Source organism: Oncorhynchus gorbuscha, linkage group LG19, assembly GCF_021184085.1.
Source record: "Oncorhynchus gorbuscha isolate QuinsamMale2020 ecotype Even-year linkage group LG19, OgorEven_v1.0, whole genome shotgun sequence".
Classification (NCBI taxonomy): Eukaryota; Metazoa; Chordata; class Actinopteri; order Salmoniformes; family Salmonidae; genus Oncorhynchus; species Oncorhynchus gorbuscha.
Window position 1 is genome coordinate 56,185,571 of NC_060191.1, and position 25,289 is coordinate 56,210,859.

General features: G+C 44.6%; 1 protein-coding gene and 1 long non-coding RNA gene across 5 annotated transcripts in view; one reads left to right on the forward strand and one right to left on the reverse strand.

The window, feature by feature from the left end:
* Positions 1 to 803: 803 nt before the first annotated feature.
* LOC124006441 (serine/threonine-protein kinase ULK2-like) overlaps positions 804 to 25,289 on the reverse strand; it is a 65,154-nt gene continuing 40,668 nt past the window's right edge. The window contains exons 15-26 of one of the 4 annotated variants that reach the window (XM_046316455.1): positions 22,806 to 22,952; positions 17,048 to 17,196; positions 16,827 to 16,910; positions 12,981 to 13,252; positions 12,681 to 12,862; positions 8,961 to 9,070; positions 8,450 to 8,593; positions 7,797 to 8,011; positions 4,981 to 5,159; positions 4,620 to 4,738; positions 4,131 to 4,424; positions 804 to 3,668 (exon numbers count right to left, since the gene is read on the reverse strand). In XM_046316455.1, the coding sequence (XP_046172411.1) occupies positions 3,604 to 3,668; positions 4,131 to 4,424; positions 4,620 to 4,738; positions 4,981 to 5,159; positions 7,797 to 8,011; positions 8,450 to 8,593; positions 8,961 to 9,070; positions 12,681 to 12,862; positions 12,981 to 13,252; positions 16,827 to 16,910; positions 17,048 to 17,196; positions 22,806 to 22,952 (1,960 nt within the window). In that variant the 3' untranslated portion in view covers positions 804 to 3,603. Of the gene's footprint in view, positions 3,669 to 4,130; positions 4,425 to 4,619; positions 4,739 to 4,980; positions 5,160 to 7,239; positions 7,704 to 7,796; positions 8,012 to 8,449; positions 8,594 to 8,960; positions 9,071 to 12,680; positions 12,863 to 12,980; positions 13,253 to 16,826; positions 16,911 to 17,047; positions 17,197 to 22,805; positions 22,953 to 25,289 lie in introns of those variants that run through there. The other 3 variants (XM_046316456.1, XM_046316458.1, XM_046316457.1) reach the window with 3 other exon arrangements.
* The window catches only part of LOC124006449, a 28,469-nt gene continuing 24,355 nt past the window's right edge, over positions 21,176 to 25,289 (forward strand). The window contains exon 1 of the long non-coding RNA XR_006833781.1: positions 21,176 to 21,237. This is a non-coding gene — a long non-coding RNA (uncharacterized LOC124006449). The remainder of the gene's footprint in view (positions 21,238 to 25,289) is intronic.

Genomic DNA, 25,289 nt, shown 5'->3' on the forward strand with positions numbered 1-25,289 from the left:
AGAAGGCCAATATTGCTGCACAATATTGTGCGTGACACTGTTCGTCTGTGGGTTCTGGGCTACATCAATTGTTTTCACAGTGCGATGACAGAGAGTGGGCCCCAACACACACGCACACACAGATGAAGAGGCAGGTATGAAAAACACTGAAGTGGAGAGAAAACAATACAATGTCTTTTCAACTGTGGGCTTCCCTCTCCTTTTCAGGTCTGTAAAAAGAAAACAGCTGAAGTCGACATTAGAAGGTTGCCACAAACAGTTTGTGTACTAGATCAATTTGTATGCAGAATTTGTTTCAAGGATGAATCATTTGCTGACTGTGTCCTCAGAAAACATAGGCAGTAACAGTCCTAAAATATCCCTTCCTCCCCATCTGTCACCTTCTATTTGGCAGTAAATGACTGGAAAAGTTAGAATAGTTCCAGAGAACCGTGTGATTTTGGAATCCTGTTAATGTATTAGGTGATATTCAGAGAATGAGCCCCTTGTGTAGCTAATTATGTTATCAGAATCTGTCTGGATGGGGATGCTTGTTGCAGATGATAAACAGTTTCTCCAGCTGAGACATGGGGCTGGAGAAATGTAACCACCACCAGAACTGTGGACTGATGGTCCATGAAATTGACATGATGGTTTGAAACATTCTTTGAAGCTGTATATTGATGTTGTGCAAAACAATAAGGATTTTGGCTCAATCTATTGAATGTTTGAGTCAAAACGACTGCTCATTGGCTCAAATGGGGTTCCTCATGGACCCACAAATGTTATATTAGTATTTTCCATAAAGTGAGACAGACCATGCATGAGGTTCCAACTTTTCTTTTTAATTAACAAAGGCTGCATTTGTAGAGTTCCATAAAGAAAGATGCCCACATATCAAGTAAAACATTACAATTTCTCATTGAAAAATAGGTGTGTGGAAATTCAGTTGCATTTTCATGGTCGGTTTGGGGGGGGGGGGGTTGACCATTTCAAGAGTTGGTATATATTCAGCTTCAGGTGCAAATGACAGGGAGGGTAAATACATTCAGTCTACGGGATATAACATGTGCTTAGTACCAATGGTTTGTCTCTAAAACAGTCCATCGTTAGTACTCCATTCTTCATAAACTACTGCTAGAGAGGGAGTGTGGCCTAAAACCACAGCGCTATAAATAGATGCATGTAGTAGGTCAATTCAGACAGACTATTGTTTTTAATGTATTTCTCCCTCAACTCAGTGTGCAGAAAAGGCTTTTTTTGTGGTGTGGAGTGCTCACCAGCAGGGGAGAGAGGGCACAGGAAGAACAAAAGCAAAATAAATCACTAAAACTTGGATATGTCTATAAAAAAAGAACAGTACATCGTCAAAAAAAACTAGTGGCCACCAGTTGCAAGTTTATGCATTACACACTATTCACACATGTACAATAGAAAATCAAAGGAGTCTGCCCACGTTCCAAACAGGCTTATGGAGGCAGCTCTTCTTCTGTAATGGACGTTCTAGGATCACTGGCCTTTTGCAGAACTGACGTGTGCAGACTCACTGACACTATTGTATTGCGAACACAGCAGATGCTTGGGGAGAGAGCAGACTTGAACGGTTGCTAGGCATGGCCTTTCTTTACTTCCAATACACCGTAGATTTGATCTCTCCACACAGAATTCCCATATCCAGTATAGTATGTGAACAGTCCTAGTATAAAGAGGAAGTTGTGTGAAGATGTTCTGAGCAGCTGCCGTGTGGTTGGCACCCTCCTCTGTGCCAGGGACCTCCAATGGAGGTAGGTTGACTGAACCCGTGGCAGGCTTGGGTAAAAGGGCATATCAAATCTCTACGTACATAAAAATGTTTGTGCTCTTTGAGAGGCTGGGCATCCAATGGCGTCGTCTTGCTCACTGACCCCCTCACTCTCTCACTGTGCTCTCACACACACTTAAGAAAACAAAATAACAAAATCACATGCACATACACATTTTTTACACTTCTGCAAACATCAATTTACAAGGAAATTAGCTGCAGTTATTCATGTATGAACATAAAAAAGCTTGTTTCTGTATTATTTAGCAAAAATTAAACGTAAAGTAACTACTCAAGTAATTTGACTGTTTTGTCTTGATTCACCCTGGAGAGGGGGGTGCACCCTTGGTTTACTAATCAGGAACCCGTCCTCCCCAAATGCCTATGCTGGTCACCGCTAAATGTTCCAGAGGCAAAGAAAACATACATTTTAGTCTGATTCTCTGTCACCCACAGGCTTCTTCTTACCATAGTATTCTAAATGCCCACCAGTGGTGTGGAGATGTGTAGAGACTGGATGTTTCATACGACCCCTCACCCCATTTCCATGGCAACACTTATTCAGAGAGCATGCGAGCATGTTGCCCAGCAATGAGGGAGAGCTGTGGCAGGGCGAGTGGTGTTGCAGGCTGAGAAGGGTGTGAGACCCCCCCCCCCCATCCCTTTAACCCACTTGAGCTACAGCTCGCAGCCTTCACACTTACATTTACATTACATTTAAGTCATTTAGCAGACGCTCTTATCCAGAGCGACTTACAAATTGGTGCATTAAGACTTCTCTAACCTAAAGTGTCCCCCCCCACTTTTCACAATAAAGTGCTTCAGCTAACAAATGAACAAAAAGTTCTAATTACAAATCTACAGATTCCTTTGCTCTTCAGGATTCTTTCCATGTGTGTAACGGTGTGTGTGTGTGTGTCTGTGTGTGTGTGTGTGTGTGTGTGTATTCTTGTATTGTAAAGTGTGTTTGGGCGTTTGAGTATGTGTGTATTTGTTACAGTGTTGGCCAGACTGCCTGCCTTTAAGTTGACTAATCTCATATACTCCTTCCATCCACTTCAATACTAAAGACGATGTCAGACGGCTTGACATCATCCTTCTTCTATCCCAAACCAATAAATAATCACAACAGCATTAATAACACAGAGTAAAAACCTTTACATTATTATAATAACAACTGTGATTTGCATTAAAAAGTTGTCTTTTTCATCGGTGTATAAGTCTCTGTTGTCATTGTCCTCGTGTCAATCTCTTTCTTCTGGTACAAAATAATTTAAAAATCCTGCAAGTCAGAAACAAAAGGCTGTTTGTTTGATCTGGTGGTGTGTGTCCTCATCCCACTCTCTTCAAGGAGTCGGTTGACAGACAGCATGCGAGAAGATGCCTGTGTCTTGTTCATGTCCTGTGAATGTCTCGGTTACAGGATCATTGGATCATCTTTGGTAGTGAATGTGTGCATCGTCTCTCGTGCACTTCAGCGGTCAGTCTGCGATGCCCAAGAAGGTTTAATACCATCTGTCGTGTTGCTGTTTGCTTAAACTCAGAAAAAGATCAAGAATCTGAAAGGTGTTTGGACTGCTACGAGAGTGAACATTGGGGTTCTGTGCTTGTTCTCAAGGTTCTACGGTTAGGGTAGAGAGTGGTCCGTCTGGGCAGAGGAGGAGGGCAGGGAGGTCACAGCTGCCCCTGCTGTGTGTGTGTGTGTGTGTGTGTGTGTGTGTGTGTGTGTGTGTGTGTGTGTGTGTGTGTGTGTGTGTGTGTGTGTGTGTGTGTGTGTGTGTGTGTGTGTGTGTGTGTGTGTGTGTGTGTGTGTGTGTGGTCTGCTACTCGTAAAGTGTGACGGTGCAGTAGCAGAGGGCAGAGATTCTCCGGTCCACACTGGCCTTGTCTGTTGAGGGGACACAAACACAGTCAGATCACAGTCACTGGAGCGGCTGTTCAATGTCACAATACCTTGGCTGCCATGCCACACACTCTGTCAAAGCACCATAGTGCACTCTGAACCTAACCTGATTGAAGCCTCATCTGAATGCAGCTCAGAGATAGACTAAGTGGTTGAAGCAAGCCTGTTAGTGCCGGTTACCATTATGATAAGAGGTCAAAGGGATTGTTCTCAACAGACTCTAGTTAACACACTTGACTGTCCATATTAATATCCATGTCCACTACACCAGAGTCTCTGATACACTACAATGTGAAAAGCTAGTCTGGTCTCTGACAGAGCCTGTTGGGGGAGTCTAGCCTGGTTGTCAGATGGATTTGTGCCTTTGGCCATACATGATATATCAATGGTGTGGCAGAAACAGACTGGTATCCAATTTATAGTTGAGGTCGGTGGGTGGATACTTACACTTGGCCACATTTTCAATGTCTGCAGGGTCCTGGAGGATCTTGGAGAGGCCATCTAGCAGCATGGCAGCCTTGTTGTAACGGTAGGCTATGTCCTCCGTCTGCTGAAACATCTCATCCAGAGCTGCAGACTGCACCGTTTCCACAGCGTGGTTATAGATGAGTTTCTCTGCGGTCACACTGTTGATCTCATCTACAAAGCGCTGCTTGTCGGAGAAGAAGTGGTTCAGCTTGTCTGTGAGCCGCCGACACAGGGAGATGCAGCTCTTGTAACGCTCGTTCAGACTCTTCACCACTGAGGAAGGGGAGGGAGGGGGAGAGAATGCTAGTTATGCTCAAAATAAACTAAAATAATGATATCTAAATATTATACATGCATTTGGATACTATTGATATTTTAAGTTAGTATGCCGTTTAACAAAAAAAAAAAATCTTCCATAAATACTACAGTGTAATGGCACTGTTACCGGTCTGGGGACTTCTGTCTTACCCTGCTTGACTGCGCTGGAGGGGTTGAGCTTGGCTGATTTAATCTGGGCCTTGGCTAGGTGGAGGGAGGAGGCTAGGAGCTGGGCAGCCTTCATGTACAGCACCAGCTGTTCCACCTGCCTGTAGAGGGCAGTACAGCACATATTACTAACCTATACATCTTATTTCTTTCCATGGCTTTCCTTTCTTTCTAAAAAATAATAATAACATCCTTTCCTTTCACAACATTTTTTAAAATTGTGATGAAACAACATTATTTTTTGTGCATCACTATGACGAAATGCAACAGGTTTGGGTCCGAACTAAAACCAAAATACATTCAGTTTAAATGACCCTCCCCGCATATTTGGTCTCTCCCTTACCCCCACTCCTTGCTGAGCTGGCTGATCTGGTCCACTACCACACTCTCCTGAGGGGGGTAGAGGGAGGCAGCCGATATACCCAGGTCTGCTCCTCCTGCTCGCACCGCTGCGATATCCAGGACACAGTCAGTGAAGGACAGCATCATCCGTAGGTGCATCAGAGTGTCTGTGTGCTCTCGCTGTAGTCACAAACACATGATACAGGTCAGATATCCATAGGTGCATCAGAGTGTCTGTGTGCTCTCGCTGTAGTCACAAACACATGATACAGGTCAGATATCCGTAGGTGCATCAGAGTGTCTGTGTGCTCTCGCTGTAGTCACAAACACATGATACAGGTCAGATATCCGTAGGTGCATCAGAGTGTCTGTGTGCTCTCGCTGTAGTCACAAACACATGATACAGGTCAGATATCCGTAGGTGCATCAGAGTGTCTGTGTGCTCTCGCTGTAGTCACAAACACATGATACAGGTCAGATATCCGTAGGTGCATCAGAGTGTCTGTGTGCTCTCGCTGTAGTCACAAACACATGATACAGGTCAGATATCCGTAGGTGCATCAGAGTGTCTGTGTGCTCTCGCTGTAGTCACAAACACATGATACAGGTCAGATATCCGTAGGTGCATCAGAGTGTCTGTGTGCTCTCGCTGTAGTCACAAACACATGATACAGGTCAGATATCCGTAGGTGCATCAGAGTGTCTGTGTGCTCTCCCTGTAGTCACAAACACATGATACAGGTCAGATATCCGTAGGTGCATCAGAGTGTCTGTGTGCTCTCCCTGTAGTCACAAACACATGATACAGGTCAGATATCCGTAGGTGCATCAGAGTGTCTGTGTGCTCTCGCTGTAGTCACAAACACATGATACAGGTCAGATATCCGTAGGTGCATCAGAGTGTCTGTGTGCTCTCCTGTAGTCACAAACACATGATACAGGTCAGATATCCGTAGGTGCATCAGAGTGTCTGTGTGCTCTCGCTGTAGTCACAAACACATGATACAGGTCAGATATCCGTAGGTGCATCAGAGTGTCTGTGTGCTCTCGCTGTAGTCACAAACACATGATACAGGTCAGATATCCGTAGGTGCATCAGAGTGTCTGTGTGCTCTCGCTGTAGTCACAAACACATGATACAGGTCAGATATCCGTAGGTGCATCAGAGTGTCTGTGTGCTCTCGCTGTAGTCACAAACACATGATACAGGTCAGATATCCGTAGGTGCATCAGAGTGTCTGTGTGCTCTCGCTGTAGTCACAAACACATGATACAGGTCAGATATCCGTAGGTGCATCAGAGTGTCTGTGTGCTCTCCCTGTAGTCACAAACACATGATACAGGTCAGATATCCGTAGGTGCATCAGAGTGTCTGTGTGCTCTCCCTGTAGTCACAAACACATGATACAGGTCAGATATCCGTAGGTGCATCAGAGTGTCTGTGTGCTCTCGCTGTAGTCACAAACACATGATACAGGTCAGATATCCGTAGGTGCATCAGAGTGTCTGTGTGCTCTCGCTGTAGTCACAAACACATGATACAGGTCAGATATCCGTAGGTGCATCAGAGTGTCTGTGTGCTCTCGCTGTAGTCATAAACACATGATACAGGTCAGATATCCGTAGGTGCATCAGAGTGTCTGTGTGCTCTCGCTGTAGTCACAAACACATGATACAGGTCAGATATCCGTAGGTGCATCAGAGTGTCTGTGTGCTCTCCCTGTAGTCACAAACACATGATACAGGTCAGATATCCGTAGGTGCATCAGAGTGTCTGTGTGCTCTCCCTGTAGTCACAAACACATGATACAGGTCAGATATCCGTAGGTGCATCAGAGTGTCTGTGTGCTCTCGCTGTAGTCACAAACACATGATACAGGTCAGATATCCGTAGGTGCATCAGAGTGTCTGTGTGCTCTCGCTGTAGTCACAAACACATGATACAGGTCAGATATCCGTAGGTGCATCAGAGTGTCTGTGTGCTCTCGCTGTAGTCACAAACACATGATACAGGTCAGATATCCGTAGGAGCATCAGAGTGTCTGTGTGCTCTCGCTGTAGTCACAAACACATGATACAGGTCAGATATCCGTAGGTGCATCAGAGTGTCTGTGTGCTCTCGCTGTAGTCACAAACACATGATACAGGTCAGATATCCGTAGGTGCATCAGAGTGTCTGTGTGCTCTCCCTGTAGTCACAAACACATGATACAGGTCAGATATCCGTAGGTGCATCAGAGTGTCTGTGTGCTCTCCTGTAGTCACAAACACATGATACAGGTCAGATATCCGTAGGTGCATCAGAGTGTCTGTGTGCTCTCGCTGTAGTCACAAACACATGATACAGGTCAGATATCCGTAGGTGCATCAGAGTGTCTGTGTGCTCTCGCTGTAGTCACAAACACATGATACAGGTCAGATATCCGTAGGTGCATCAGAGTGTCTGTGTGCTCTCGCTGTAGTCACAAACACATGATACAGGTCAGATATCCGTAGGTGCATCAGAGTGTCTGTGTGCTCTCCCTGTAGTCACAAACACATGATACAGGTCAGATATCCGTAGGTGCATCAGAGTGTCTGTGTGCTCTCGCTGTAGTCACAAACACATGATACAGGTCAGATATCCGTAGGTGCATCAGAGTGTCTGTGTGCTCTCGCTGTAGTCACAAACACATGATACAGGTCAGATATCTGTAGGTGCATCAGAGTGTCTGTGTGCTCTCGCTGTAGTCATAAACACATGATACAGGTCAGATATTACAGAAAGACGTGTGCAAATAGAAATTACACACACACACAGAGAAGGTTCCCTCTCACCTCCATGAGTGTCTCCTCAGGCAGCTCTGGGGCCTCGAAGGTGATGAATCCATCCAGGCTGGGGGGAGAGGTACCGTAGGGGACATAGCGTAGGCTGCTGGGACCTGCCTCTGCCCCCCCTTGGGGAGGGGTCCCAATTGCCATGCCTGGAGGAGATCCCACATACACTCGCCCACTGGTGGAGCACAGCGAGCCTGCCGAACTGTTGGAGCCCACTGAGAGCGAGAGAAGGCGAGAGGGATATAACTTTATTGTTCATGTGAGTCATTATGTAGATCACTTTGGAATAATTTGATTGCTCTTTTCATTGGTTGAATTTGAATTCTAGAGAATTTCAGATTTTAAGATACAATTTTTTAAAAATCCCCAGAACCATGTTCAGTCCACTGAGACAGACGATTATTGATAGTACCCACTAAGATGGACAGCACAAGGAGAGGGAGAGAGATTGCCCACTAAATTGCAGTTATGTACCTCAGGGGACTGGCATTGGAACCACTAACCCTGAATTAGCGCTTCACTCCAGGTAAGCAACATTGAGTGGTCATAGTAATTAGCGTTAGAAAGTTAGCTAGGAGGGTGTAGCTTTGGGAAGTGGGGTTTAGCAAATGGTTAGCCTAGTAGTTAGCCGCTGAAGCAGTGAGCGGTCTCACCTGAGGTGGTGCGCGGCCGGGTGCCCAGGTGGCTGCAGGTAGGGGGGGTGCTGCTGTTGGGGGGCGAGCCCACGGTGAAGAGAACGGTCCGGGGACTCGCCGCCCCGCCCTGAAGCTGAGCCAGCCCAAACGGTCCTGCCGGGGCTAGGGAGGGAGGGGGAAGGGGGGGGGGGGGGGTCATTCACACTAAGCCAATCAAGCTCTCACAGGAAGTGCCTGTCAGAGCAGCCAATCCAAGCAGTTCATGCAGGGCGAGAAGCCATGAAGCAGAAAGACTGGTGAGTCTTTGTATTTGTGTTGTTCTTGGGGACAATGACAAGTGTCATCTACTAAACCATTGTTGTACAGGTCAGTTTACTAGCTAGGTTATTTCTTACTAAACTCTCTAATTTCACAACCCATTTTCTGTCTCCAGCTGTTTTCTAATTAACGGTACAAACATCTGTTCCATTAATTATACCGGTGAGGACAAACTAGGACCGTGTGTGTGTGTCAGTGTGTGCTTATTTACCTGTATCCATGGGCCGCTCTGTGTTGAGGCTGTCCGTGCTTCCCTGGTAGGGCTGTCCCCCTAGAGTGATTCTGATTGGCTGTTCAGACAGACGGCCAGTGCTGACAGACCTGGGGAGAGGAATACATGCAGAACACATTGAGATGAGCAAGAGATACACTATATATATACAAAAGTGTGTGGACACCGCTTCAAATGAGTGTATTTGGCCATTTCAGCCACACCCGTTGCTGAAAGGTCTATAAAATTGAGCACACAGCCATGCAATCTCCATAGCCAAACATTGGTCGTAGAATGGCCTTACTGAAGAGCTCAGTGACTTTCTATGTGGCACTGTCATAGGATGCCACCTTTCCAACAAGTCAGTTTGTCAAATTTCTGCCTGCTAGAGCTCCCCGTTCAACTGCAAGTGATGTTATTGTGAAGTGGAAATGTCTGGGCGCAACAAGGCTCAGCTGCGAAGTGGTAGGCCACACAAGCTCACAGAATGGCACCGCCGAGTGCTGAAGTTCGTAAAAATGGTCTATCCTCGGTTGCAACACTCACTACAGAGTTCCAAACTGCCTCTGGAAGCAACGTCAGCATAATAACTGTTTGTCAGGAGCTTCATGAAATGGGTTTCCATGGCCAAGCAGCTGCACACAAACCTAAGATCACCATGCACAATGCCAACAGTTGGCTGTAGTGGTGTAAAGCTCGCTGTCAATGGCCTCTGGATCAGTGGAAACGCGTTCTCTGGAGTGACGAATCACGCTTCACCAACTGGCAGTCGGCTGGACTAATAATGATCTCAGGCTGTTTTTCACGATTCGGGCTAGGTCCCTTAGTTCCAGTGGAGGGAAATCTTAACGCTACAGCATACAATGACATTCCAGACAATTCTGTGCATCCAACTTTGTGGCAACAGCTTGGGGAAGGCCCTTTCCTGTTTCAGCATGACAATGGCCTCGTGCACAAAGCGAGGTCCATACAGAAATGGTTTGTCAAGATCGGTGTGGAAGAACTTGACTGGCCTGCACAGAGCCCTGACCTCAACCCCATCGAACACCTTTGGAATGAATTGGAATGCCGACTGCGAGCCAGGCCTAATCGCCCATTATCAGTGCTTGTGGCTGAATGGAAGCAAGTCCCCACAGCAATATTCCAATTAGAGGTCGACCGATTAATCTGTCGATTAACCTCTCTAGGCTAGGATATGCATAGTAGATTTGGATAGAAAACACTCAGAAGTTTCTAAAACTGTTTGAATGATGTCTGTGAGAATAACAGAACTTATTTGGCAGGCAAAACCCCGAGGACAAACCATCCAGGATTTATTTTTTTAGGTCACACTTTTCAATGGGGTTTCTATGTGGATCTATATTTCTAAGGCACTTCCTTGAAGTTCCTATCACTTCCACTGGATGTCAACAGTCTTTAGAAATTGGTTGATGTTTTTCCTTTGAGAAATTAGGGAGCTACAATTGACATCAATAAGGGATCATAGCTTTCACCTGGATTTATCTGATCAGTTTATGTCAAGAGAAGGAGTTTTGTACACTCAGTGTATGTAGTTGTCCCACCTAGCTATCTTAAGATGAATACACTAACTGTAAGTCGCTCTGGATAAGAGCGTCTGCTAAATGACTAAAATGTAAATGTAAAATTAAGAAGTAGGGCTGATCAGAACGGGGGTCGAGTCTAGTGTGCTGTTGTGGTTGGGGCACGCAACCTGAAAGCTCGCTCCACTTTGTTGTTATACTCTATTGAACGCAGTTTATCCCGTCTTAAATTGTATCGATTATTTACATTCAAAAATACCTAAAGTATATTAGGAAAGTTGTTTGAAATGTTTGGACAAAGATTACAGGTAATTTATTAGATATTTTGTAGTCATGTTGCGCGAGTTGGAACCGGTGTTTTTCTGGATCAAACGTGCCAAATAAATTGACATCTTGGAGATATAACGACGGAATAAATCGAACAAAAGGACTATTTGTGATGTTTATGGGACATAAACATATTTATGGGCTGCTGTCCTCAGATAATCACATGGTTTGCTTTAGCCGTAAAGCCTTTTTGAAATCTGACACCGTGGCTGGATTAACAAGAAGTTAAGCTTTATTTTGACATATTGCATGTGTATTTTCAAGAATGTTAAATATTTACAATTCTGTAGTTTGAATTTAGCGCCCTCCACTTTCACTGGATGTTGGTCAGGTGGGACGGTAGCGTCCCATCTAGCTTAGAGAGGTTAAGCGATTTCAAGTTTTCATAACAAATCGGTAATCAGCATTTTTGGATGCCGATTATGACCGGCTAAATTGCCTTCCAAGAGGAAACTGCGTGGCAGGCTGCCCACCTGTTACGTGAGTGCAGCAAGGAGCCAAGTTAAGCTGCTAGCTGGCATTAAACTTATCTTATAAAAAACAATATTTCTTCACATAATCACTAGTTAACTACTGTTAATTTATCATCGAATCACAGCCTACATCGCCAAACGGGGGATGATTTAACAAAAGCACATTCGCGAAAAAAGCACAATCAATGCCTTTCTTAAAATCAATACACAGAAGTAGGCGATATTGTGTCACTTCGCTTGCATTCATTGCACACAGAGTCAGGGTATATGCAACAGTTTGGGCCGCCCAGCTTGTTGTGAACTAATTTGCCAGAATTATACATAATTATGACATAACATTGAAGGTTGTGCAATGTAACAGAAGTATTTAGACTTAGGGTTGCCACCCGGAACGGTTCTGTATTTCATTGAACGAATAAACGTTTTGTTTTCAAAATTATAGTTTCTGGATATGATCATATTAATGACCAAAGGCTCGTATTTCTGTCTTTATTATATTATAATTAAGTCTATGATTTGATAGAGCAGTCTGACGGAGCGGTGGTAGGCGGTAGCAGGCGCGTAAGCATTCATTAAAACTTTACTGCGTTTGCCAGCAGCTCTTAGCAATGCTTGATTCACACACTGTTTATGACTTCAAACCTATCAACTCCTGAGATTAGGCTGGCAATACTAAAGTGCCCATTAGAACATCCAATAGTCAAAGGTATATGAAATACAAATGGTATAGGGAAAAATAGTCGCCGCGTCATAATTCCTATAACTACTAAAACTTCTGAACTGGGAATATTGAAAAACTGGGAATATTGAACCACCAGCTTTCATATGTTCTGAGCAAGAAATGTAAGCTTTTTTACATGGCACATATTGTACTTTTATTTCTTCTCCAACACTGTGTTTTTGCATTATTTAAACCAAATTGAGCATGTTTCATTATTTATTTGAGACTAAATAGATTTTATGTATGTATTATTGTATTATGTATTATTTTATTTTCATTGTTCATTCAGTATTTTTGTAATTGTCATTATTACAAATATATATATAAATATAAATATAATATATATATATATATATATATATATATATATATATATATAAATAAAAATCGTCAGATTAATAACTATCGGCTTATTTTGGTCCACCAATAATCGGTATCGGTGTTGAAAAATCATACTCGGTCAACCTCTAATTCCAACATCTAGTGTAAAGCCTTCTCAGAAGTGGGTAGGCTGTTATAGCAGCAAAGGGGGGAGCAACTCCATATTAACGCCCATGATTTTGAAATGAGATGTTCAACGAGCAGGTGTCCACATACATTTGGTCATGTAGTGTATATTACCCACACAGAAAGAGAAAGACCATAGTGCTCACATTACCTGCCAAAGGTGGTCCTACTGGCCTCAGGGGCAGACTGGCGCCCACTGGGATAGGGGGTGCAGTGGTGGGCACAGATGTCCCGTGCGTCCGCCAGGGTCTTAGTGGTTGTGGGACTGTCTGCCAGGGCCATCAGGTTACAGGACGCCTGCGTCTTAGGGATCTTGAATGGGGCCGAGATGGGCTGAACAGGGACATCGAGGTCAACAGTTACTGGGAATACTCACTCCAAGTAGGACCGTAGCAAAACAGAATTGGGCTTATGATTAAAATATGCCAAAATGGTTATCAACTTAACCAACCTTGGTGGGGGAGCCAATGATGGTGGGCAGCGGTGACTTTGTCAGCCAATCAGAGGAGCGGGGAGAGGAGCCCAGGTGTTTGGTGGGGGAGGAGCCCAGACTGCCAGGGCGACCCAGATGAGGGGAGTGGCTGGGGGGGTAGTTGGAGGTGGAGGGCTGGATGGGGTCTGACAGCTGCTTATGGAGTTTCTGTCTGGTCTGGTAGACCTCGGTCAGGGTGGGGGCACTCTGAAGGCGAGCCCCCAGTAACTGGGACGAAGGCACTGGAGAACCTAACGGAGACACACAGTCATTCATAGAAGTAATTTATCACTTAATGTAAAAGTTTAAGTTTCATCAGTTACATTAGTGTTAGTATATTGTCAGTGCAGTTGGCCAATACTAATTTAGAGAAGATGTACAATTCACCACTAGATGGCTCTACAGTTTTGAAATGTGTATTTTTCCACTGTAAACCAAGTCAAAAATAGCAGCAGTGAAGGGCCACTAGGTTAATGTTTTTATAAGCCTCTTGTTAATTCAGAGTATTGCTGCTGAGAAGTTCAAAAAGACCCCTTCTAGTTTCTTCTTTAGCAGGTCATCAAGTCTGTATTTGTTTCTTCTTTAGCAGGTCATCAGGTCTGGTTTGTTTCTTCTTTAACAGGTCATCAAGTCTGTATTTGTTTTTCTTTAGCAGGTCATCAAGTCTGTATTTGTTTCTTCGTTAGCAGATAATCAAGTCTGTATTTGTTTCTTCTTTAGCAGATAATCAAGTCTGTATTTGTTTCTTCTTTAGCAGGCCATCAGGTCTGGGTTGTTTCTTCTTTAACAGGTCATCAGGTCTGGTTTGTTTCTTCTTTAACAGGCCATCAGGTCTGGGTTGTTTCTTCTTTAACAGGTCATCAGGTCTGGTTTGTTTCTTCTTTAGCAGGCCATCAGGTCTGGGTTGTTTCTTCTTTAACAGGTCATTAAGTCTGTATTTGTTTCTTCTTTAACAGGCCATCCGATCTGGGTTGTTTCTTCTTTAGCAGGCCATCACGTCTGGTTTGTTTCTTCTTTAACAGGTCATCAGGTCTGGTTTGTTTCTTCTTTAGCAGGTCATCAAGTCTGGTTTGTTTCTTCTTTAGCAGGTCATCAAGTCTGGTTTGTTTCTTCTTTAACAGGCCATCAGGTCTGGGTTGTTTCTTCTTTAACAGGTCATCAGGTCTGGTTTGTTTCTTCTTTAACAGGTCATCAGGTCTGGTTTGTTTCTTCTTTAACAGGTCATCAAGTCTGGTTTGTTTCTTCTTTAGCAGGTCATCAGGTCTGGTTTGTTTCTTCTTTAGCAGATCATCAAGTCTGGTTTGTTTCTTCTTTAGCAGGTCATCAGGTCTGGTTTGTTTCTTCTTTAGCAGGTCATCAGGTCTGGTTTGTTTCTTCTTTAGCAGGTCATCAAGTCTGGTTTGTTTCTTCTTTAGCAGGTCATCAAGTCTGGTTTGTTTCTTCTTTAACAGGTCATCAGATCTGGGTTGTTTCTTCTTTAGCAGGCCATCAAGTCTGTATTTGTTTCTTCTTTAGCAGGTCATCAGGTCTGGTTTGTTTCTTCTTTAGCAGGCCATCAAGTCTGTATTTGTTTCTTCTTTAACAGGTCATCAGGTCTGGTTTGTTTCTTCTTTAGCAGGTCATCAGGTCTGGTTTGTTTCTTCTTTAGCAGGTCATCAAGTCTGGTTTGTTTCCTATTTAGCAGGTCATCAGATCTGGTTTGTTTCTTCTTTAGCAGGTTATCAAGTCTGGTTTGTTTCTTCTTTAGCAGGTCATCAAGTCTGGTTTGTTTCCTATTTAGCAGGTCATCAGATCTGGTTTGTTTCTTCTTTAACAGGTCATCAAGTCTGGTTTGTTTCTTCTTTAGCAGGTCATCAAGTCTGGTTTGTTTCTTCTTTAGCAGGTCATCAAGTCTGGTTTGTTTCTTCTTTAGCAGGTCATCAAGTCTGGTTTGTTTCTTCTTTAGCAGGTCATCAAGGTCTGGTTTGTTTCTTCTTTAGCAGGTCATCAAGTCTGGTTTGTTTCTTCTTTAGCAGGTCATCAAGTCTGGTTTGTTTCTTCTTTAGCAGGCCATCAAGTCTGTATTTGTTTCTTCTTTAGCAGGTCATCAGGTCTGGTTTGTTTCTTCTTTAGCAGGCCATCAAGTCTGTATTTGTTTCTTCTTTAGCAGGCCATCAAGTCTGTATTTGTTTCTTCTTTAGCGGGTCATCAGGTCTGGTTTGTTTCTTCTTTAGCAGATCATCAAGTCTGGTTTGTTTCTTCTTTAGCAGGTCATCAGGTCTGGTTTGTTTCTTCTTTAGCAGGCCATCAGGTCTGGTTGGTTTCATCTTCAGCAGGTCATCAGGTCTGGTTTGTTTCTTCTTTAGCAGGTCATCAAGTCTGTATTTGTTTCTTCTTTAGCAGGCCATCAAGTCTGTATTTGTTTCTTCTTTAGCAGGTCATCAAGTCTGGTTTGTTTCTTCTTTAGCAGGTCATCAAGTCTGGTTTGTTTCTTCTTTAGCAGGTCATCAAGTCTGGTTTGTTTCTTCTTTAACAGGTCATCAGTCTGGTTTGTTTCTTCTTTAGCAGGTCATCAAGTCTGGTTTGTTTCTTCTTTAACAGGTCATCAGATCTGGGTTGTTTCTTATTTAGCAGGTCATCAAGTCTGGTTTGTTTCTTCTTTAGCAGGTCATCAAGTCTGGTTTGTTTCTTCTTTAGCAGGTCATCAAGTCTGGTTTGTTTCTTCTTTAACAGGTCATCAGATCTGGGTTGTTTCTTATTTAGCAGGCCATCAAGTCTGGTTGGTTTCATCTTCAGCAGGTCATCAAGTCTGGTTTGTTTCTTCTTTAGCAGGTCATCAAGTCTGGTTTGTTTCTTCTTTAACAGGTCATCAGATCTGGGTTGTTTCTTATTTAGCAGGCCATCAAGTCTGGTTGGTTTCATCTTCAGCAGGTCATCAAGTCTGGTTTGTTTCATCTTCAGCAGGTCATCAGGTCTGGTTTGTTTCTTCTTTAGCAGGTCATCAGGTCTGGTTTGTTTCTTTAACAGGTCATCAGGTCTGGGTTGGTTTCTTTAGCAGGTCATCAGGTCTGGTTGGTTTCGTCTTTAGCAGGTCATCAGGTCTGGTTTGTTTCTTCTTTAGCAGGTCATCAAGTCTGGTTTGTTTCTTCTTTAGCAGGTCATCAAGTCTGGTTTGTTTCTTCTTTAGCAGGTCATCAGGTCTGGTTTGTTTCTTTAGCAGGTCATCAGGTCTGGTTTGTTTCTTCTTTAGCAGGTCATCAGGTCTGGTTTGTTTCTTCTTTAGCAGGTCATCAGGTCTGGTTTGTTTCTTTTAGCAGGTCATCTGGTCTGGTTTGTTTCTTCTTTAGCTGGTCATCAGGTCTGGTTTGTTTCTTTAGCAGGTCATCAGGTCTCGGTTGTTAATCTCCAGGTTTTCCAAAGTAGACAAAGTACTAACTGTATCTGCACTGTTTTACTCAAGGCAAGTCCTTTCTATGACACTGTGGTTGCCATGGATACTGGCCCCGTGACACACTTCTGAAATCTGCGTGGACGGGTGGTTGAAAGGCTCCAACTCCCATACACACAACCTCCCTCCCAGAGTGTTAATGGAATACCTGTTATTTCAAATAAAACCTGACTCATGGCTTTTGTCAATCATAAACATCCACCTCAGGGGAGGGGAGAGAGAGAAGAACATGTAAACACTTCTGTAGCTGCCCTTGTCTGTCGCTCTTTAAAAGTCATCCTAGGCTGGGTTTCATAAGAGCACTATAAGATCATATTTTGTCCATTTAGTTTAAATGGAATGAAGATCTTTAGGAAACCCAGCCTTGTTCTATCGGTCTGTCTGTCTACTGAACTCACCTCCTGAGGAGCTGCGGCTGCGGGACTCGTGGCCCTTAGTGTGTCCACAACAACAGTGACCCAGCTGCTCTGGGATTGTGCCCACTTGAAGAGAAACACACACAGACATATTCATGCAGTGTTGCATCAGATGTCAACAGAAGGTTTCAATGTAAAAATATTTTGATGCCAGGCGTGTTGAATGATATGAGATATGAGGACATGTTGGGGCATGTTCTTACCCAGGGGTGAGGGCGAGTATGGGCGGGAGCTGCCTATAGAGAGACGTCTGCCTGTCATCTGAGGGCTGCAGTCTGCAGAGCTGGGGGACCCAGAGCCAACCTTCGGGAACCCCATGGGACTGGTGTTGGACCGCCTCACTGTACCAGACCTGCATAGACCACAAGCACACACAATGATAGATATCACAAATACACAATACATACATAACAAAAATATAACATTCATTGTTAGTCCACCAGAACCAACACCTACAATTCATGAACCCCCTTTTTAGTTACAGTGATGCTCTAGTTTCCAACCACTATCCTTCATGTTGTCATCAAATAACACTTGAATAACCTTTCTAAAACATGTGAAAACATGAACTTTGGCAATGAGCTTTAGCTAGATTCTATTCCCTCAGCTCAGTGTAACAGTTGCCTTTTTTCACTTGGCACTAATTTCAACTTCCGGAGTTATTCAGCGACCGTCAGATTGCTGCCAAGGCCACCCTGTCACGCTGCAAGCACTTCATACACGGCTGTTAGCCTACACTTGCGAAAAAACAAGCATGTCGTAACATTGGTTGAGCAACTGTTGTGCTGACAGCGAGTACTCTTCCACTCTCTCTCTTTCTGCCTCACTTCCTCTCTACAGTTTTCTGGAGTTAAAAAAATATATATGTCTGACAGAGAAAAGAGTAGGCAGCAGGCGGACACATATGGAAGCCAGTCTTCCCCTGAGATGTCTGCAGTGTCTGTCTGCAAGCCTGCTGTACTAGCTCTCTGCATTCATCTCTTCTTGAACATAAAGAACGGTCGCTAAACGCTAACTCGTTAACTAGCCACACACGGTCAACGGCAGGGTAGTCGGACTATGACAGAGAGCTTAATCCTCCTTGGAGGACACAGAGTAAGACCCAGGGCCAAGGGAAAAGAGGCAGCAGTCGGGGGAGGCTGGCTACTCCGTACTCTGACTAAATTACTTCCGGCGCCGACAGAGATGGCCGCCTCGCTTCGCATTCCAAGGAAACTATGCAGTATTTTTTTTTTTTACGTGTTATTTTGTACATTGGTACCCCACGTAATCTTAGGTTTTATTACGTACAGTCGGGAGGAACTATTGGATATAAGAGCAACGTCAACTCACCATCATTATGACCAGGAATACGACTTTCCGAAGCGGATCCTCTGTTTTGCCCACCACCAGGGACAATGGATCGAATCAAACCAAAACAACAACGCCGTAAAAGGGGCAGACGAAGCGGTCTTCTAGTCAGGCTCCGGAGACAGGCACATCGCGCACCGCTCCCGAGCATACTACTCGCCAATGTCCAGTCTCTTGACAACAAGGTTGATGAAATACGAGCAAGGGCAGCAGTCCAGAGAGACATATATAACTAACATTCTTTGCTTCATGGAAACATGGCTCACTCGAGACACGCTATCGGAGTCGGTACAGCCACCTGGTTTCTTCACCCATCACGCCGACAGAAACAAGCATCTTTCTGGTAAGAAGAGGGGCGGGGGGGATATGCCTTATGATTAACGAGACGTGGTGTTATCATAACAATATACAGGAACTCAAGTCCTTCTGTTCACCTGACTTATAATTCCTCACAATCAAATGTCGACCGCAATATCTACCAAGAGAATTATCTTCGATTATAATCACAGCCGCAAATATCCCCCCCCCCCAAGCACACATCGATGCCCCTGAACGAACTTCATTTGACTCTATGTAAACTGGAAACCATACATCCTGAGGCTGCATTCATTGTAGCTGGGGATTTTAACAAGGCTAATTTGAAAACAAGACTCCCTAAATTCTATCAGCATATCGATTGTGCTACCAGGGCTGGTAAAACCCTGGATCATTGTTATTTTAACTTCTGCGACACATATAAGGCCTCTTCCCCGCCCTCCTTTCGGAAAAGCTGACCACGACTCCATTTTGTTGCTACCTGCCTATAGACAGAGACCACGCTTCAAGATTGGTTCGATAACGTAGACTGGGATATGTTCTGCATTGCGTCAAACAACAACTTTGACGAATACGCTTATTCGGTGAGCGAGTTTATTAGTAAGTACATCGGCGATGTCGTACCCACAGCAACTATTAAAACATTCCCAAACCAGAAACCGTGGATTGGTGGCAGCATTCGCGTGAAACTGAAAACGCGAACCACTGCTTTTAATCAGGGCAAGATGACCGGGAACATGACCGAATACAAACAGTGTAGCTATTCCCTCCGCAAGGCAATCAAACAAGCTAAGTGTCAGAATAGTGACAAAGTAGAGTCGCAATTCAACGGCTCAGACACAAGAGGTATGTGGCAGGGTCTACAGTCAATCACGGATTACAAAAAGAAAACCAGCTCTGTTGCGGACCAGGATGTCTTGCTCCCAGACAGACTAAACAACTTCTTTGCTCGCTTTGAGGACAATACAGTGCCACTGACATGGCCCGCTACCAAAACCTGCGGACTCTCCTTCACTGCAGCCGATGTGAGTAAAACCTTAAATGTGTTAACCCTCACAAGGCTGCAAGCCCAGAAGGCATCCCCAGCCGCGTCCTCAGAGCATGTGCAGACCAGCTGGCTGGTGTGTTTACGGACATATTCAATCAATCCTTATCCCAGTCCGCTGTTCCCACATGCTTCAAGAGGGCCACCATTGTTCCTGTTCCCAAGAAAGCTAAGGTAACTGAGCTAAACGACTACCGCCCCGTAGCACTCACTTCCGTCATCATGAAGTGCTTTGAGAGACTAGTCAAGGACCAGATCACCTCCACCCTACCTGACACCCAAGACCCACTCCAATTTGCTTACCGCCCCAATAGGGCCACAGATGACGCAATCGCAACCACACTAACCTAACCCATCTGGAGAAGAAGAATACCCAGGTGAGAATGCTGTTCATCGACTACAGCTCAGCATTTAACACCATAGTACCCTCCAATCTCGTCATCAGGCTCGAGACCCTGGGTCTCGTCCCGCCCTGTGCAACTGGGTACTGGACTTCCTGACGGGCCGCCCCAAGGTGGTGAGGGTAGGTAACAACATGTCCACCCCGCTGATCCTCAACACTGGGGCCCCACAAGGGTGCGTTCTGAGCCCCCTCCTGTACTCCCTGTTCACCCACGACTGCGTGGCCATGCACGCCTCCAACTCAATCATCAAGTTTGCAGACGACACAACAGTGGTAGGCTTGATTACCAACAATGACGAGACGGCCTACAGGGAAGAGGTGAGGGCCCTCGGAGTGTGGTGTCAGGAAAATACCCTTTCACTCAACGTCAAAAAAACAAAGGAGATGATTGTGGACTTCAGGAAACAGCAGAGGGAGCACCCCCCTATCCACATCGACGGGAAAGTAATGGAGAGGGCAGTAAGTTTTAAGTTCCTCGGCGTAGACATCATGGACAAACTGAAATGGTCCACCCACACAGACAGCGTGGTGAAGAAGGCGCAGCAGTGCCTCTTCAACCTCAGGAGGCTGAAAAAATTTGGCTTGTCACCAAAAGCACTCACAAACTTTTACAGATGCACAATCGAGAGCATCCGGTCGAGCTGTATCACCGCCTGGTACGGCAACTGCTCTACCCACAACCGTAAGGCTCTCCAGAGGGTAGTGAGGTCTGCACAACTTGCCTACGGAGCTGTGAGGGGAACGGCACCTCAGTACCTCCAGGCTCTGATCAGGCCCTACACCCAAACAAGGGCACTGCGTTCATCCACCTCTGGCCTGCTCGCCTCCCTACCACTGAGGAAGTACAGCTCCCGCTCAGCCCAGTCAAAACTGTTCGCTGCCCTGGCCCCCCAATGGTGGAACAAACTCCCTCACGACACCAGGACAGCGGAGTCAATCACCACCTTCCGGAGACACCTGAAACCCCACCTCTTTAAGGAATACCTAGGATAGGATAAGTAATCCCTCTCACCCCCCCCCCCTTAAGTTTTAGATGCACTATTGTAAAGTGACTGTTCCACTGGATGTCATAGGGTGAATGCACCAATTTGTAAGTCGCTCTGGATAAGAGCGTCTGCTAAATGACTTAAATGTAAATGTTAAATGCATCACCAGGGGCAAACTACCTGCCCTCCAGGACACCTACACCACCCGATGTCACAGGAAGGCCATAAAGATCATCAAGGACAACAACCATCCGAGCCACTGCCAGTTCACCCAGCTATCATCCAGAAGGCGAGGTCAGTACAGGTGCATCAAAGCAGGGACCGAGAGACTGAAAAATAGCTTCTATCTCAAGGCGATCAGACTGTTAACAGCCACCACTAACATTGAGTAGCTGCTGCCAACATACTGACTCAACTCCAGCCACTTTAATAATGTAGAAATGTATGTAAAAAAATATATCACTAGCCACTTTACACAATGCCACTTAATATAATGTTTACATACCCTACATTACTCATCTCATATGTATATAGTGTACTCGATACCATCTACTGCATCTCGCCTATGCCGTTTTGTACCATCACTCATTCATATATTTTTATGTACATATTCTTCATCCCTTTACACTTGTGTGTATAAGGTAGTTGTGAAATTGTTAGGTTAGATTACTCATTGGTTATTACTGCATTGTCGGAACTCGAAGCACAAGCATTTCACTACACTCGCATTAACGTCTGCTAACCATGTGTTTGTGACAAATACATTTGATTTGATTTACCCACTGCCCAGGCTTTGGGGCCCTGTGGTGAGGGTAGGTAGGGGGTAAGGGAGCAGAGGGTTCACTGTGGAGCTAGGCTACTCCAGTACCGCATTCCCATTGTGGATTTACCCCAGTGTTTTACCCAAAAGACTCAGACTTTTCTGTTTCCTTCTTTGCGGGCCAGAACCCATGCCTCATTGGGCTCCAGTAGACTTGTTCTGACTTGTAGCCAAGGCAAGGCCCTGGGTACTTTTCAGCTTGAATTTACATAATAATGGCCAACTTTGAACGTTAACACCTTCTCGAAAAGCAACAGATTTGATGATGCAGATGTTGTTGATTCTACTTGCCACAAGTCTTTCGTGTCATAGTCCTGACGGGAACACAATAATAGTAGAGCCTACATTAACATTTCACCCTGGCTGCTTGGAAAAGCACCACCGAAACACTATACTAATCCCTGTGGCAATGTTCTTATCTCATCTCACAACAGTCAATAGAAGCACAACAATAAAACTAATTTCCCTCTAAAGGAGATTCAAAACCTCCTTCTATTCCCTCCCTTTCTATGTCTTGACCCCCCCATCACACCACAATATAACAAGCAATATCCACTGACTAAACTGATGAAACTTTGTGAAACTTTACCTGATGCAGTAACTGACAGTTACAGTTTCCTTCCCACCCAAAGGTTAGTCATTAGAAATCCAACAACATGAAATACTAGTCTCTGATCAGCCAGGTGTGAGAACTGTATGCACCCACAAGACTAAAAAGGTCTTAACCATGACAGTTGTATTTCGAGAACCACCCAGGACAGGGGTACCTCAAAACGCTATACAGCTGCACCATTGAGAGCATCTTGACTGGCTGCATCACCGCTTGGTATGGCAAATACTAGGTATTCGACTGTGCAAGGCTCTACAGAGTGTAGTGCATATGGACCAGTACATCACTGAGGCCCAGCTCCTTGCCATCCAGGACCTCTATACCAGGCAGTGTCAGAGGAAGGCCCTAAAGCCACCCAAGCCATTGACTGTTCTCTCTGCTACCGGACGGAAAACAGCACCGATGCCCTTTTCCCCAGGCAGTGTCTCTTACCTGGGGGAGCTGTAAAGCGTGGTGGTGGGGCTGTTGGAGAGGTTCTGCTTGATGCGCTGGTAGTTCCGCACCTGGGTGGGCACAGGGATGGGGGTGGTCTCTGCCCGGGGGGACACCATGGGGGTCTGTCCGGTGGTCTGCGGCTGCCTGGAAGGGTGAAGTGGGAAGAGCAGGCCCGTTAGCCAGTTGTCTGCTAGTTCTGCCAAAACTGCACCATCTGTTCAGGAATGTCAACACCCACAGAACTCTATGTTAAAAAAATACTTCACTCCTACCGAGACGACATTTGTATAAATAGAACGTGGAGAGCACAATAGTTGGACTAAATTAAACTCTAGGCTGACTCAAAGATTCTAACTCGGCTATGTCTCTGAGTTCTTTGTTTACTTCTACACATATGGCATTTTCAACTGAGGCTGGGTGAGGAACTAAACTTCAGTCCTGTTGTAAGGGGGCTGGCCCAACTCAGAGGGGGCAGGGCTGTTGTGTAAACCCACACGTATCTGCCCAATCAGTCAGGAGCAGTCTGTGCCAAGAGGAGGAGTTATGGGCGGGCCTGAAGAAACTGTGGTTTGTGGGCTCAGCCAATGGTACGTGCTGAGCCCTCCTCCTTTCTATCAGACACAGAGGGACAGGAGGGAAAAAAAGCCAGGCTAATTTGCATTCCTTTGTTATTCGATTGGTACAAAATGTTCCCAGAGCAAAAGTCATACACGGGTCACCCATAGGGGGTTCACTTGGGTTTAGAATGAAAAAGGGAAAGAGAGGAAGGGGGGAGGAATATAAATGTTATAGAACAGGACAGATTCAGCCGAGCAGCATTATGTAAAAAGATGATTAGCAGGGGAGGGTGTAGACCAGAGACATGGGAATAGACTGAGGGATACACGTGAGGCACGCGACCACCCGTCTATTCTGTACAGCAGCGACATACAGACAAAGACACAGAGGGGTTCCTTTGTTTGCTTTCCACTCCGAGAAGCAAATAAACACATTTTACAACAAGACACACATTGATATAGCTTTCGATTGGACACAATCGCCCTTCAAGTTCCAACGATGATTCAGCATATAGGGAGGAGGTCAGAGACCTGGCAGTGGTGCCAGGACAACAATCTCTCCCTCACCAACAAACTTTCATGGTCCAAACTAGAGGTCGACCGATTATGATTTTTCAACTACGATACAGATTATTGGAGGACCAAAAAAAGGCGATATCGATTAATTGGACAATTTATTTTAATTGTTTTGTAATAATGACAATTACAACAATATGAATATGAATGAACACTTATTTTAACTTAATATAATAAAATCAATAAAAATCAATTTAGCCTCGAATAAATAATGAAACATGTTCAATTTGGTCTAAATAATGCAAAAACAAAGTGTTGGAGAAGAAAGTAAAAGTGCAATATGTGCCATGTAAGAAAGCTAATGTTTAAGTTCCTTGTTCAGAACATGAGACCATATGAAAGCTGGTGGTTCTTTTTAACATAAGACTTCAATATTCCCAGGTAAGAAGTTTTAGGTTGTAGTTAACATAGTATTTATAGGAATATTTCTCTCTATACCATTTGTATTTCATATACCTTTGTCTATTGGATGTTCTTATAGGCACTTTAGTATGGCCAGTGTAACAGTATAGCTTCCGTCCCTCTCCTCGCCCCTACCTGGGCTCGAACCAGGAACACATCGACAACAGCCACCCTCGAAGCAGTGTTACCCATGCAGAGTAAGGGGAACAACAACTCAAAGTCTCAGAGCGAATGATGTTTGATACGCTATTAGCGCGCACCCCGCTAACTAGCTAGCCATTTCACATCGGTTACACCAGCCTAATCTCGGGAGTTGATAGGCTTGAAGTCAAACAGCAGAGCTGCTGGCAAAACGCAGTAAAGTGCTGTTTGAATGAATGCTTACGAGCCTGCTGGTGCCTACCATCACTCAGTCAGACTGCTCTATCAAATCATAGACTTAATTATAACACACAGAAATACGAGCCTTTGGTCATTAAAATGGTCGAATCCGGAAACTGTCATTTCGAAAACATAAAACGTTTATTCTTTCAGTGAAATACGGAACCATTAAGTATTTTATCTAACGGATGGCATCCCTAAGTCTAAATATTCTTGTTACATTGCACAACCTTCAATGTTATGTCATATTTATGTACAATTCTGGTAAATTAACTGCGGCCTTTGTTAGGAATAAATGGACTTCACACAGTTCGCAATGAGCCAGGCAGCCCAAACTGCTGCATATACCCTGACTCTGTTGCACGGAACGCAAGAGAAATGACACAATTTCCCTAGTTAAAAGAAATTCATGTTAGCAGGCAATATTAACTAAATATGCAGGTTTAAAAATATATACTTGTGTATTGATTTTAAAGAAAGGCATTGATGTTTATGGTTCGGTACATTGGTGCAACGACAGTGCATTTTTCGCAAATGCGCTTGTTAAATCATCACCCGTTTGTCG